Here is a 15862-nt window from a genome sequence, read left to right on the forward strand (position 1 = left end):
TCCACTCGGCTACTGTTTCTCCACCGCACCCAGTTCTCTCCAACTCGCACAACCAGTCATTAGTAAAACATTAGGACCTCACAGCCGCCTGGCTCTCTCTCATACTGCTGAAAATAAACTCCAAACAAAAAAAAAAAAAAAAACGCATGATTGGAGCATTTCATCTTATGACACAGTGTGACTGCGACGGCTCCAGACCTCTGAGTAAAATGCGTCACTCTGATATCTGCCACGCCTCCTGGTTGCGAAAACAAACCTGGAGACTTTTATTTTTTTTTATTTTAAGCAAGCTGGAATTTGTTCATTGAAAGCTCCAATAAAAAATACTATACATGTGTACGATCAAAACGGATTACTTCCCGAAGGGAACATAACGGTCTGGTGTGTCTTAGCCTGCTAGTTAGCTAATTAATAGTTTATTTACATTGCCTTAACAAACCTACAGAGAGTGCCTGACATCTACAAGAAACTAGCTAATGTTAGCTAAGCTATCTTCAGCTTGCCAAATAGGTTTATGTTTACAACTAGTTGTGCAGCGAGTTCGCTTTAATTATTACCGCACTGGTGCCTACTTAAATAAAAACAAAAGAATGTGTATTGTAACACTGATCCTGTTATCTGCATTGTAAAGCTTCAGATTTTCAGGTCTAATCTGACTGGTCTGATCTAAAAGGGATCAAAAGATTTTCCATGCCAGCTTGAGCTGTAAGATTTAGTTTTGACAGACAAAAAAAGCTCCTCAAGCACATGTTCAAGAAGTGACGTCAAACCAAAACACACACTTATAAGGATTCCTAGGATACCTGACTTTTCCAGCCGTATGTGGCACCCATTTGTAGAGAATGTCTTTGGATTCCCTTCACTTGAGCTAGAAGACCATCATGGGTTGGAGTGGAAGATCTTGAGTGACCTTCTATGGAGCTCTGATCTAAACCCTATTAAACACTTTTGGGATGAATGTGAACACTGACCGCACCCCAGGTCTTCTTACCTTCTCAGCTACATCACTACCTGACTTTTCTAAAACCCTTGTGGCTGATGAACACACATCTTCACAGGCACGCTCCAAAATCAAGTGGAACATCTTCCCAGAAGAGTGGAGGTTATTATAAGAGCAAATAAGAACTAAATGTGGACTGGGATGTTCAAAAAGCACATAGCCTGGACACTGGTTTGGACATTGTAGAGTTGTTGTGTGCTAAATAAAAGCACTAAACACCACATTAGGTCTTCACAATCCAGGATTTATTTAGTAATGCTACACACCGGGTTCTCTTAAAGTAGGCTCGTAAGATTACCGATGCCGTGTAAGATACTTCCCTAAAAAAAAAGTTCACACCAATAGAACTGTTCATGGCTCATTCCCCTTTAAAGTGCGCATTGTTAAACGCCCTATCAGGCTGTGATAAGAGGTGACAGAGCACCCTGCTACATTTCAACCTCTGTTAGCTTTGCACAGCTGTGAATCGCACTAGTACTCCGCTGGGAGATTTAGATTCATGGTTTAAACATGTGCACAGCGAGGGATCCGAGGTGCCCAGCATTCCTTTAACAGCCACTCATTTCCAAATCCCCATTTCCCCATCCCCATGTCTGTCTGCAGGCCGTCTTTCATTATTCCCATGACTAGGCCCTTGCAAACATGGTCAGAACACGAAATATATATATATATATATATATATATATATATATATATATATATATAATAAAAAGATGAAGTAGGAAATACATGCTCATCAAATCCTAGGCATCCTTCATGGCTCTCAGATGGCTGTTCTGTTCTCTAGTAACTGACGTATGCACCGTCTGCAGATGGCTGCCAGACGTCCACATACAAAACATTAATAAACACAGTTTTACATTTTATATTGACAAGATCACAGGTTTATTCTGATGAACGTTGCTGCTCTCAGGGGATTTCTGTGTAGGTTGGGTGGCTTTCTTGCCAGTTTGTATCTCATGGTATTGAAATCTGGGATTGATTTAAATTCACAACACTGGCGTAAGTTTAACGTGAGAAACAGATATGAAAGGCCGAGATAGCCCTTAGAACAGAAACGGCTCTATCGGTGATGGATGATTAGGAATGAGCAATTGGTTTTTGAACACCACAGTCAAGTCTTCTGGTGTTTGTGTTTTGTCTGCTGTCACTAGCTATACACCCGATCCCTTATTTCCCCCCCCGACCCACATAAGTGCACTTATCGCGCATGTATGCTTTTTAGATAACATCATTGCTTCGAGACTATAATTACCAACTTCGTGAGAATTCTCCTATGGATAAATGTTAAAGGCTTTTTTTAAAGGTCACATTTTTCTTCATTATTTCCTGGTTAGACCAGTTAGCAAAGCATGAAACTTTCAATCTTAAGGTCCTGGGTTCAAGTACCAATACTGGACAGCAGAGATGAAAAGTAACCGATTACGTTTACTCATGTTACTGTAATTGAGTGTGTTTTTTTGTGTACTTTTTGAAATCTGTAATTTTGCACAAGTGTGTTTTGTTTAAAGTTTTGTACTTAATCCTATCTGTTACTGCGTAAAATGCAGGAATTGGAAGGGGGGGGGATCGCACCCTGGAAACTACTGCACTGATTGGTCGATGGTCGACTTCTATCTTTATCGTTGTATTGCACTTTGATTCGTAAAGGTGTTCCTTCAAAGAAAAACTATTTTGAAACCTATATCTCCTTGACTTTTTTTGGTTTAACTCGGACGCAGAGATATTTTATTATCATATTATTGTTTCCAGGAGGAAAAGTCTTTCGACATCCGATCTCCTCCAAAGACCCCACGAAAGTATTTACGACCGAGTCTTCAAAAATGGTCTCATTTTAAATGTCTCATAAAACCTTGTTGCATATGTTTTTAGTGTTCAAACATCAGGGGGTGGTCTCTAGAATCACTAGAAAGGTGGAACACTAGCAACCATCGTGCACGTTCATCCTATATGACATGAGAAAAAGATAAGGATTTGGTCTGTAACTATGAATTCGGACCCAGAGAACTTTTAAGGACCTCCTCGCGTACTGAGCTACAATTGTGAACTGACACAAGCGAGTCACGTTCTGCCTGTGCGACATGAATCGAAATGCGACTTATTTCTTTATTCGTTTTCAAGACTTTGCATTGTATTGTATTGTACTGAACTCGCCTGTAATACTCGCACATGCGAAAACAACCCGCTGTGTATTTCTGTACATTTTTGAAAACTTCTCTTCTCGCAGAGACCAACATGTCACGTGGGTTAAACGCAATTAACAGACGAATGGAACAAATTTGCGCTGCTCTTTAACGTTATTAACATTTCTCCTGCATTTTCTGCTGCATTCTGTCCCATTCAGGTGCCTGCTGGAGAAGCAGCAGCAGCAACACTTCCTGGGTCTCTAATTTGCGATTTCTAATTTCACGGGTGCTTAATAGGAAGCGTTGAGGTGTGCCTGGTTCGGTAAGAGAGAGGAGGGGTAGGGTGAGGACAAGATAGAGAAGGACGCACATTCAGGCAAATCCATTAGCATTCATTAGGAGAAACCGGATCAGCAGCCTCCAGCACACGCCGCCTGCTTATTAAACACTTTTCTTTGCCTTTTTTTTTCTTCATTTGAGTTTAACCCGTGTCTCAGGAAGAACAGACAGACACGTAACAAGGAGATGATCATAGTTCATCAGTTTTCCTCTTTATTGCCCATACAAAGCATTGAGAATACAAAGATTCTGTTTCCATGTTGAGTAAACAAACAGTGCACAATTAACATGCGTGCACCTGGACTGAAAGATGACATGGACATGATTACAGCTAATGCATCTGAATGACCAAGCATAGAGGACAGTACACATTTGCTTGTGATAGAAAGTGCATCTGTGGTCCTGTTGGTTAAGACCCCGTCCTCACCTGGGGTGGCACTGAATGTCCATTCAATACAATCACAATTGCACAACTAAACTTAATGTCCAAGCATTGAAGACCGTACATATTAGCGCTTAACAACGTGACATAATGGTCCACTGATCTATTCTGAAGGGGAATAAAAAACAGTCACGAGTTCATCAATTCCTACTCATTGGTCAGTGACGTTTCTTTGTAAAAGAAAATAATCCACCATTTTATTTTAGCCTTGACATTTGAGAGATCATGTAAATTATCGTGATTAGGATCATTTCCAAGTCTTGATCATGTCAATATGTTCATTATAACTTTTTTTTTTCAGGTAGCGGAAAAGGAAGAAAGAAAGGATGGATGGAGGAAGGGGGGAAATTCGCCCTGTTCTGGCTTATGGTTCCACATTTTAAACTTCTGAGTTCTGAGCGATTATCTTAAACAACCTTCTCTGAAGTCATTACTACCTCTAATATCAAGAGTATATACAGGGAAAAAAAAGAAAAGTCTAGTAAAATGCAGGATTTTAGTATCCTGCTAAGTTCTGTTGTTACTTAGCATGCTAATTCATGCTAATTCATGTTAACTCTTGCAAGTTTAAAAATAAACAGTTGGCTATTGTGCTAAAGATGCTTCTTCTTAAATATCCTGAATGTTACAGTACCTACAAGGCTGAAGCCGAACAGCTAATTATCTTCATACTTTAATAGTGTAAATAGCTAGCTAGTGGCTGAAACACGTTTCCACTATATATGGATTGAATTGAATTGTATCCTGAAAACTTGTACTTTCTGAATCGTGCTGCATTCACAAGTAAAGAGAGTCACAATGACTGAGATAAGAGTTCGTTTTCAATGAGAATCGGGCATCAGTCTCCTGATTTGTTTTCACAATCAAAAGTATATTAATAGTTGCTCCAGTTACCGACAACAGCAAATGCTACGGCAGTGACAGGAGAATCGCTTCATGTGCGAACCTTGTATTTTATCGAAGCAGTACTATTACAGTGAAACTTCATTACTGTAACACAAGTAGTCAATAATTTATTCTATACTTAAATTAAAACAAAAAATACTCTATTTGATCTGCAATGCAAATATTAAAAAAAAAAAAAAAAAAGAAAAAAAAAAAAGAAGTGTTATGAAATCGTTTGCTGGGCGTTTTTTGCTCCATCCATCTTCTTCTCTCAGCTTGTTTGGATTTTGTTCGCCTTTCCTCAGCAGTTCTACAAACCGCTAAACATCTGGCAGCTGCAGGAACTTCTCACATGCTGATTTGTCGTAGTGGGAGAATCATCTGGTCTGGGTCAATGAATAGAAAAGATTGTGTCCCGCTGATCAAAGATAATGACGAGTGGAGAATTGTGAACCACCCTTTCCACTGGTACTAAACGTCCTTATGAAAAGGTGTATATAAAGCATCGTGTAGAAGTTACACAGTGTGTGATGTGTAGGCATCTGTCTTTCTGCCTGAATCCTGTACAGATGTATGAGGAGCTCGAGAAAGCTTGAATTCTTTCGGAGGATTACACATTACTAAACAATGCCAAAGAACACTTCATAAAGCTCTTAAATGGAGATCTGTGTTTGCACAAGTCAAATAACAGCCTCTGGTCTGGTTCTTTGTCTCAGCGGAGGTCCATTTGTCCATATATTACTTTGTCCTTTCCATACGACCATGTGGTTGTTGAGAGTCTAAACATCACTCGAAGAACACTAATTTCCCCTTTATTACATGAACATTAGAGTAAATCAAACCGTAAAATCTTGGGCTTTAGGCAAACATGCCCTCTTAACTGTGTAATCAGACTGAGAAAGCTATAATTAGGCGAAAGTGGAAATGTGGACACACCCCTCTTTTGTCCTTTCCTTGATATCACGCTGATATAAAATGGGTACTATGGGTACCATATGGACTTCAGTGCACTCTCATTCACTCAGACTTTGAGGTACTCATGGCTTTTTTCCTTTACAAGGGAGTGGGCGATTCACCTGGACAGGGTGGAGTAGGAAAACCGTGGAAAGAAACAACTCACTGGACGTCTCCAAGAAAAGAGGCTTTGTCCTGGCTGGAGTGCTGCGTCTCCAAAAAAGAATCCCGAGGGAAAACGGCATAAAGAAAATTTCAGTTTCAAAACTACTGTAAAAGGAGAGAACTTTTTTCAACCAGTCAGTAGCAGACGTAATGGAGTAACAGTCGTTTCCAGAAGCGGGATCCCCTCGCACCGCCAGATGGTCTGGCTCCGAGTTCCAGGCCGTTAGCTGTCTGCAGAACAGTGACTCTTACTGCCCATGACAGCTACTCAACCCCATAACGCTTTTATAACCGGTTTATTAAATGCTATTTTTACAATGACAAAAACCCCAGCCATGCTGAAGCTCCTCTGTATGCCATGCACATCGCTAATGTCCAAACACAATATTTACAATTTGTTATATAACTCAAATGGACTTGCTTAATAGCCTCATTTTCCTCTCCAGTGAACAAACACTTTCTTAACAATCCAACCTTCATTTTTCTCTATGCTAAGATATTCATTTTGAATACGCTTCCTGCTTATGATGCACGGGCCGAGCGCAAAAATCTTGTTTGAATAACAACAAGAAGTCGACGTATTCATCGCCTGAGCCGTGTGTGTGTTTAATACCATAACCAGGCTGTCCTGCTAGTTTTGTTTATCTTGTATAAAAATGCTGAAGCATAATGTTGGCAGTAAAACCGAATCCTTAGCTGATTTAAACGGTCAATTTGGATAAAAAAAAATCACACAATTAGCACATTGTTGTTCTGCTTTTATAAATAGGAAAAGGTCAAATCTAATTTGGTGTTCTGCGTTCAGAAGGGGGAAAATATCCTGAAGAGCTGCCTATTTAGGAGGGAATAAAGAAAGGATTGTTTAGAACCTAATAAGAAGCTTCTTCGAAAGGAGGAGAAGAACCTTGAATTGAATGTTCTACTAGATTTAAGGAGTGCTCTTATGGAGATTTGTGTTCATCAGCCACAAAGGTACTGATATAAGTGAGGTGCGGAGGCCTGGAGTGCAGTCAGCATTCGCATTTAAGATCTTCCACTCCAACCTATGAAGGGGGTAGAAATTTCATGATTTCATTTCATGAATCTATTGCCTGGTTTAAATGTTCCAGACAAAAGATGATTAATGTGAATCAATTGTGCTGATTTCTGTGGTGCTCCTACATTGAGAGGGTTTCAAAGACGGTTGTTGTCCTTGACCAAAAAAGAGCGTGTGAGATTTTTTCCGACAGATTCAGAAGTTTTGGAAAACCATCACACGGTGTGTTCGCTTCTATGACCTATGCATGTCTACTGACAAGGCAATAAACTTCACAAACTTAAATACCATGGAAAAGAACACTAAATATAGTCGGATTGATCATTTTCTGTTGTGCGCGCATAAACATTGCCGAAGCGCCATTCAAATCTATTTGCTTAGCAATAGTGCACGCTAATGCCGATTTGTTCTTCTATGCTAACTTTCGTCATAGCCTATGATTCAATAGGTGTCATTATTGTAGAGTCAGAAATGCAAATCGTACTCAAGATGATTAGATCTGTAGTTTTTCTTTTTTTTGCCACTTCATCTCACAATGCAGTTCAGACTATGGATCCCATTCGCACTTCACATGTTGAGCTCCAGCATTGAGTGTTTTATGTTCTTATGTATGTACATCTGGTTACAGCTGTATTGAAGACATGCACACGTTAATTAAAGGTCTGAGCAGGTCCTTGGACTTGCTTTACAGCTGACTTGTCTGCTAATTAACCGCCTGGACGTGGTGTAGCAGTAAAATCAGGGAATATTAACACCCAATTGTGACTTACTACACTTTATTAGGGCTTTAACAATGTGGCATATTGTATCACTGGGATCTAATGTCAAACAATACAAAAGAAGCTCTTAACATGCTCTTAGCTTATCTCCTTATCTTGTAATAGAATTTAAGTGTCTTTCTTTACATGTGCTTTTATTTTCCTGAACTAAAATGCTACCATGTTAGCGTAGATGTGTGTGAAAAAGCCCACAATGGCTTCTGTCAGCAAGCTTGAGCTGAGAGCGTCTCCAAATATAGTCATATCATTATGACAGACGGTTGAACAAGACCAGGCTACCATCTGGAATTGTCTTTTTCTGGTGAACCTGTGTCCTTTTTAGCTTCGGATTCCTGTTCTCGGTGGACGGAAGTAGAAACTGACGTGGTCTTCTGTTGTTGCAGCTTTTTTGCACAGTGGGTGTTTTTTGTTTTTTGCACCATTCTATTCGAACATGTCTGTGTGTTAAAAATCAGCACTTCTAACATCTGTAACATTCTAACAACTTCTAAAATCCTCAGCTCCATTCTGATGCTCTCGGTCAACATGCTACGTCTGCCAGCCATGTTTAAAATCAGCCCTAATCAGGTGTCGGTCCTCGGCACATGTATAAAAAGCAGCACTAGTCGCCGTCTGTTTGCTTTGTCGCTGACGCCTGAAGCAGAGGCATTTCAGCGACCCGTCCTTCTCGACGTCGAGCGTGCCGCCTGCCATTTCCTCTATTTTAAACCTCATACATTCCCGATGACGACACGACTCTCGTTGTGAACATTGGAGTCCCTGTATGCTCCGGCTCCCAGCACACTCTATCTAGAGACCCTTTTTTCTATAACTGCTTGTAAGGCAGTGTTTTTATTAAGTACTCTGGATATATAAAGTGTCAAAATCTCATTCCATAGCTTTCTCCTCGTCTCTGAGGGAGCAGGGGTGTGAAAAAGAGATTTGCAAATTTCCAAAAACACCTTCTTCTCAAATGCAGATCTGTGCTGGAACAAGCTCTGCTAGTTAAATATGCTAACAGCTGTGTATTGCTCCCAGCAGGGGAAAAAAAAACCGACCCGATTGCCCTTCAAACCCAGTCCAGCTCTAGTCATGTGATCACGCTATTTAGATTAGACTAAGAAGCATAGCAAACTTTAAATTTTATGCATGCTAGAGATATGAGGACATTTCCAGAACTAGGAGAAACCGCCCAGAATACGGACATTGTGTGCGCAAGAATTCGGCCTACTTATTCGCATTTCTTAAGGTAGCTCACGTTTCAATAAAAACAGAGCCATAACCGCTGTCTAAATCATTTCCAAGCCACCAGCGTTACTGTCCCTAAAGCTGTTCCATGTGATGATGCTGTTGCTCTGCAACAAATCCTCGAGAGAATGTGAACACCAGGAGATGACCCACTTTCCTTATTAGTAGTGGGTGGAAATCATTTACCTGCGTATGCTCTGCTGTTATCCTCACATTTTTTTCAATTTTTTTATGAGGACCGAATGTTTTGAATGGAGTTCGACCAGCAGCGTCGGTTTTCTTACTCGCATCCCAACACAAAAAAAAACTCAGCCCACTTCCTAATCTGGTAAAAACTGCAGTTCGATGGAAACAAAGCCATAACACAGCTTGACATTTAATTATCCAGCAAAGCACAGACAGCCATCAGTGGTGCATTCTGGTCATACACCATTAACATTTATCTTCCCAATTAGAGGATAGCACCATCATGATTGCGCTTCAAAGGAATGCGCTATCAACAAGCATGGCATTTATCAGCCCATCCTTCCCATGCTTTAGCTTTCCTTCCTGATAGAAAAAAAAACACTCCCTTGTATAGTTCAATATAAAATGTTAAAAAAAGCAAGCGAAGCACGCTTAAAGCCCACTTTCTGGATATAGATGCGGTGTGGCATGTACGGCCGTTCCCAGAATGGATGCTGAGCTCGCTGTCGCAACAGATCGAGTTACACTTAAGTCAAAGTTCTCAAATAAGCTGACGGGCCACACACGGTTCTGAGATGAATACAGCTGTTCCTTTCACCGTGAAACACAGAAATACACATCAAGTGATCGAAGTGTGATAAACCGGTTTAAATGCACGCAATGACACAATGACGTTTTTTTCACAAACTTGAAGGCACATAATTGTTTAGGACGTCTTTGAAATTTTCCCTTCACTTGAATTAACAAAACCATCTCCATGAAGATCTGCTTCACATGGGTTACTCCTGTAGGACGAGGACTATTTTGATATCTGAGATGGTCTCCTCAATCATAATATACTATTATATGGACAAAAGTACAGACACCAGACTTTTCCAGATGTTTTTGCTCCATCCTTAAAAGTGTTTCCACAAAGTCTGTGCCACACACATGTATAAGATTTTGTTAAATGCATTTGCTTTAGAAGAACTAGTACACCCAAACCTATATGGGTTCAAATGGAAGATCTTGAGCGGTCTGCTCAAGATCTCTGACCTCGACCTATCTAAACACCTTCAGGATGAATTGGAACCTCCTCATCTCACCTCGCATCAGTACCTGACTTTACTAAAACCCAACAATCTCCTCAAACACACTTTAAAGTCTAGTGAAACATCTTCCCAGATCATTATATGAGCAAATTAGAGACTAAATGTGGACTGGGACGTTCCAAAAGTGCGTCGGGCAGGTGTCCACAAACCTTTGTTCAAACGTGAATATTATACAAGGATTAATTCGAATGGTTGAATGATATTTCAAGAGTATATTAGATTAACAGGAACTGCAATGAGGGATTTCATAGGTCCATGATTTCATGATTTTGTATCATCGGTCCAATCATTTGTAATGAGTTTGTGAGAGAAGAACGAAGAAATCGGGGCACTTTAGGCGACTTTAGAGCTTCTTCTCCAGTTAAAATGATGCCTCGGTTAGTGCTTTAGTAACATCCCAGGATTCTGACTAAAATCTGGTTCAAATCCATCGACATTCTAGGAACTGGTTGATGAGCTTGGCTTGGAATCCATGATGAACAGCAGCAGCAGTGAAAACAGCTGTTAGAACCTTGGTTGCATTCATTTTGCATGAAAACTTGTGTCTATGTTGAGCTTTAGAATGTGAGCTGACAGATGCATTTAGTTGTAGAATAAACATAGAGTCTGAGTGCCACACCCAGCATCTCTCTCTCTCTCTCTCTCTCTCTCTCTCTCTCTCTCTCTCTCTCTCTCTCTCTCTCTCTCTCTCTCTCTCTCTCTCTCAGTATGGCCGACGCTGTACACTTCCCGATCGCAGGCTTTCAGTCCACGACCTCCAGACATGCAAGGATTCAGACACCTGGTTTTGTATTATATCCAATTCAACATGGAATCCTTTCCTTTCCACTCTCTTGCTGTTCGGTGTTTTACATGACCTCAGAAGGAAACTCCTCCACAATGTGCTTTGAATGAGAGCCATTCAGATGGATGCTGTGGAAGGGTGGGGGGGGGGGGGGGGGCACATTTTAACACTAGCGCTCTTTGAGATTCATTTAGTGATAGGACAAATTGCTGCCATTTTCCTCGATGCAGAAAAACCTCTAATAGCCTCGAATACCTCGAATAAATCGGGTTCCAGTTTCACCGAATGAATGAAAAATAGGGCGGATTCTGAGAACTAATAGTTTAGACGTGGAGGTGTACCGGAACGTCACCGTGGAAATCATCGTTCTGTTAACTGTGTGTGTGCATGATGTCGTGAAACGACTGCACCATTAATTAAGTGATCAAAAGCTCTAAGCTCAAATCTATGAATAGGGATTTTAGGTGAAATAGTTGCATAGAAAAAAATTAAAAACAGAAATCTGCATTTTAGCTAAATTTTATTCATGCTCTTGTCTCTGGTTGAATGAGCGCAAGTGTCCACGATCTCACCCCAAAATCAATTGGAACATCTTCCCAGAAAGGTGGAGGTTTTTATAACAGCAAATGGAGACTCAATGTGGAAAGGGATGCTCAAAAATCAATGTTCATATGTGCATATTGTACAACAGTTAGTTCTTAGAAGGTCAGAACCTTTTATTGATTTCTATTGAATTTTAAAGTGAAAATTTATCGCAATGATCAACAAAAAAATGTGATGGTTTGAAAGTAAAAGAACATCCACAAAGAACATTTGTTCCTTTCACTGCTCTGTCAGTTTTATGAGGGAACAATTTGCTCACAAACTTCACCTCTTTGCAAAACCCTGCATGACGGTAAAACAGAAAATCCAGCAAATAGCACCATTCTGCTGTTCTCCACAGAAACAGGAGTGCTGGAGTTTTGGAGTGTTGGAGTTTTGGAGTGTTGGAGTGTTGGAGTATTGGAGTGTTGGGGTTTTGAAATATTGGAGTGTTGGAGCTTTGGGGTTTTGGAGTGTTTGAGTTTTGTTTTGGAGTGTTTGAGTTTTGGAGTGTTTGGAGTGTTGGGGTTTTGGAGTGTTGAGGTTTTGGTGTTTTGAAGTGTTGGAAGTGTTGGAAGTGTTGGAGTGTGTTTGGAGTGTTGGAGTGTTTTCGAGTGTTTGAAGTGTTGGTGTTGATGTTGAAATGTTGGAGCATTTTGGAGTTCTGGAGTGTTTGAAGTGTTGGAGTGTTTGAAGTGTTGGAGTGTTTGAAGTGTTGGAGTGTGCGTTACTCCGACGGGTGAGTAATATGCACCATCATGAAACTCATGAAGCTCGGCTCATTAAGGTTCATTTGTAACCAACATCCACCGACTGACACTCCGGCGAACTGCTGTGATAAACCTGTACACGCGCCATCCTGTGGGTTATTTCAGACATTTGACTTGGATGTAATCGGATCTGTTGTGACATTGAGCCCAGCATCCACTTCGGGGGAAAGACTGTTTATGCCAAACCGCATCTATATCTGAAAAGTCGCCATGAGCATCAGGTCCAATCTGCTGTCTGAAGCATCGTTTGACACGAGGCTGCATCTTCCATATACGCATGAGCCTGTGGCATGGTTTATAATTGGCAAAGATAAATGGGTGTGTAAATATTTACTCTTGATATCTAGTGTGTGTGTGTGTGTGTGTGTGTGTGTGTGTGTGTGTGTGTGTGTGTGTGTGTGTGTGTGTGTACATGAACAAGCTAAAAGGCTAATCAAGTCGCATTCATTCCTCGATTACGAATTATATAGTGACCATGATTTTTATTTTTGGAGGATGTTTCGTTGATTGGCTTAAGTTATCCTAACACTTTCACCCTGCCAAGCATCCAATCTGTCCCAGTCTCAGTCTCTGTCTCTTTCTCTTTCTCCTCTCAAACACTCCTTGTATAGCCTTGAATACTCGCCTGCAGAAAGGTTGTTTGTGTCGAGTGTTTCTGCAGTGATAAAGCGAAGGAATCGCCGAGAGAAGACAGAAGAGACGGGTTTTGCTCACACTTGCATAACAATTCAGTGTTATATAAAATAACACATTTTTTCGAGCTAAGCCTCACTACAGGGTGTGTGTGTGTGTGTGTGGGTGTGTGTGTGAGAGATGATTTACAGTCTATGGTCCATAATATCAATGCATATACAACTCCTATATAAATATAGCATCAATGATCTCTTTAATAAGACCGAATGTGAGTACTTAATCATTTATAAATAACAAATCATATAGGGAATTACTGTACACACACACACACACACACACACACACACACACACACACACACACACACACACACACACAGCTAAGTACTTGACTTGATGGCCACACCCATGGAGTTCTCGGTTTGATCCCTGCATCATGTCTCAGCCGAGTCTAATGCTCTCACAGGAGCTCCGAGTCTCATTTCAACCTTTTCCTTTTTTTTTTTAATGGAGCACTATGGAGATATAAACAATTCTCGTGGAAGTGAAGTCATTTCGAAGCATTCCAGGTGTTTTATGTAGTGTCCCAAAACAGAGACATTCATGAACTAAGCCCCCCCCCCCACACACACACACACACACACACACACACACACACACACACACACACACACACACACACACACACACAGATTACATAGACACTAATTGGATCTCTTAACCCTGATTTTCATTTGCAACAAATATGATGCAATTCCATGCAAATCCTATGGAAAACCTTCAGAAATCTGCTCTGAATGTCCCCCGAATTGAAATGCGGCTTGTGAAAACATAAGAGAGAAGCTCATGAGTGGAGAACTGTGCTCCTCAGGCAGCTCTCAAAGACTCTCTTTATTCCACCAGGCCTTCTGCAAAAGCCACAACTCTTGGCTACGATGGAGTTCCCACCCTCAGGAACTTGCCGGATGTCTGCAGCTGATTCATACATCAACCCCACCCCCCCCATCCCCCCCAACCCCAACCCCAACCCCACTGCTCCCCTTCCCCTCCTCTCTCCTTCAACCTAAACTGATGATGTTCCACGGCACCACTGTATTTCTCACACTTTTTCTGTTTCTCCTCTGCGAATGAATAAGCCTTTCACTCGGATATATCAGCACCTCCTGCCTACTCCGACACCTAGATTTCACCTTAAACTGCGATATTTGCACACCTCCAAACACGTAAGACGTGCACTCCGGTCAAAACTTACCTCACACTTTTTTTTCCCCTCATTCCTTTCATTCTCATTTGCTGGTTTTATCTCCAGCTTTAACGCTAAACATCTTCTCAAATATACACTATGTGGGGTTCACACACAGCCTGGATGTGGATGAAGACACACACTGGTCCATTCATGCTTCACGAGAGGAGGCGCAAATAAATAAACGAATACACAAAAATAAATAGCAAGCACTCGTTCTTCAATTTCAGGAAAAGGAAGAGATTTGCGATAAATAGAAGTGCGGAATAGGATTTCAGACAGAAAGTGTGACTTAGATTAAAGGTTATTTCTGGGCCGTCTTACCTCCATGGCATGTCTGAGGAAGACATAGCAGGGCCAGGATGGTGCACAGGGCTAAACGCAGCGCTCTCATGTTGCTGGTATGTTCTGCAGTCTCCTCGTCTAGTTCTCCATTCACAGCACTGGATACGTTTAGGGACCCGGAGCACTGTGCAAGATATTCTCATAGAGGGGGCGGACCAAGCAGACCTGAAAGAGACACCCTGTACTCCCCCCAAAATGCTCAGAGGGTCCACCTCCTGCCCCTTGGTTAAAAAAAACAACAACCAATAAATCACACGCACCTTATAAAACGCAAGTCGAACCCTGTAACAGCCAGAAGAAAAAACTATTTTTACACCCTTTTTTTTTTTCTTTTTACTTTAGTTCTATTTATTTTTCCCCCCCTCACTCTCCTCCCTTTCTCTTTCTGTCTGCGGAGTCCAACCGTGTGTCAGGTCATATTTGTGCAGAAAGAAGAGAGAAGTTAACTTTGTTCCAGTCTTCTTTCTTTTATTAGATTAGAACTTGAAGCTGTCGGAGCAAATTTAGTTTTATTGTCACTGATGTTTCATAGTGAAAGAAGATAGAGTTAAAAAAAAAAAAGAAAAAAAGAAAGAGGGATTAAACTGTATGTAACCGGTGCTGCTCAAAACCTCGAACCCTTTCCCTTCTCAGCAAACAAACAATTTTCAAATATGATCTTTTTACTAAGCAATATTATTTAACACCCCCCCCCCACCCCCCACCATATGCGGTTTTCTGCTTGTTTGCTCAGATTACACAACCTCGTCATTCTTAAAAAAATAATACCGAATCCCTTTGCTAACGTGACGTGTTAAAACAATAACATGCTATAAATAACTCGAACCTGAAGGCAGACGTCTCGCCATCCTTTCCACCGCCGTTCCCCGTAATGACCGTTACTCATTCCAATTTATACCCTGTTTTTCCACGAGAAACCGAATTCTTCACAACGCTTCGTTCTCGGTTCCAAAAACATTTAATCTTTTGCTGATCCCCCCTTTTTTTTTTTCTTGGTGTCATCACACCCTTACCACTGATTAACCAGAGTGTTCTGTGTGTGTGTGTGTGTGTGTGTGTGTGTGTGTGTTTTCCCCTTGAGCACTTTTTCAGCCCTCGAGGGGAAAATCGGATCCATAAACGCTTCCAGATGCTTACAAAGCCTCATTGTCATCAATTCGTTTTTTGTTTGACGGTGGCAGTCGGCGTCGTGTGGCGAATCCTGCAGACTGAAATCGTTTGTGGATTCCATGTGGCCAGGTTTGTTTCATGAAAAAGGGTGATGTCACACACATAT

At 41.1% G+C, this 15862-nt stretch overlaps 1 protein-coding gene across 1 annotated transcript in view; it reads right to left on the bottom strand.

The window, feature by feature from the left end:
- The window catches only part of cspg4 (chondroitin sulfate proteoglycan 4), a 44936-nt gene extending 30087 nt beyond the window's left edge, over positions 1-14849 (bottom strand). Inside the window, exon 1 of the mRNA XM_083546078.1 lies at positions 14566-14849. Within this exon, the coding sequence (XP_083402204.1) occupies positions 14566-14635 (70 nt within the window). The 5' untranslated portion in view covers positions 14636-14849. The remainder of the gene's footprint in view (positions 1-14565) is intronic.
- Between the last annotated feature and the right edge of the window lie 1013 nt (positions 14850-15862).

Source organism: Silurus aristotelis (assembly GCF_946808225.1).
Source record: "Silurus aristotelis genome assembly, chromosome: 7".
Lineage (NCBI taxonomy): Eukaryota > Metazoa > Chordata > Actinopteri > Siluriformes > Siluridae > Silurus > Silurus aristotelis.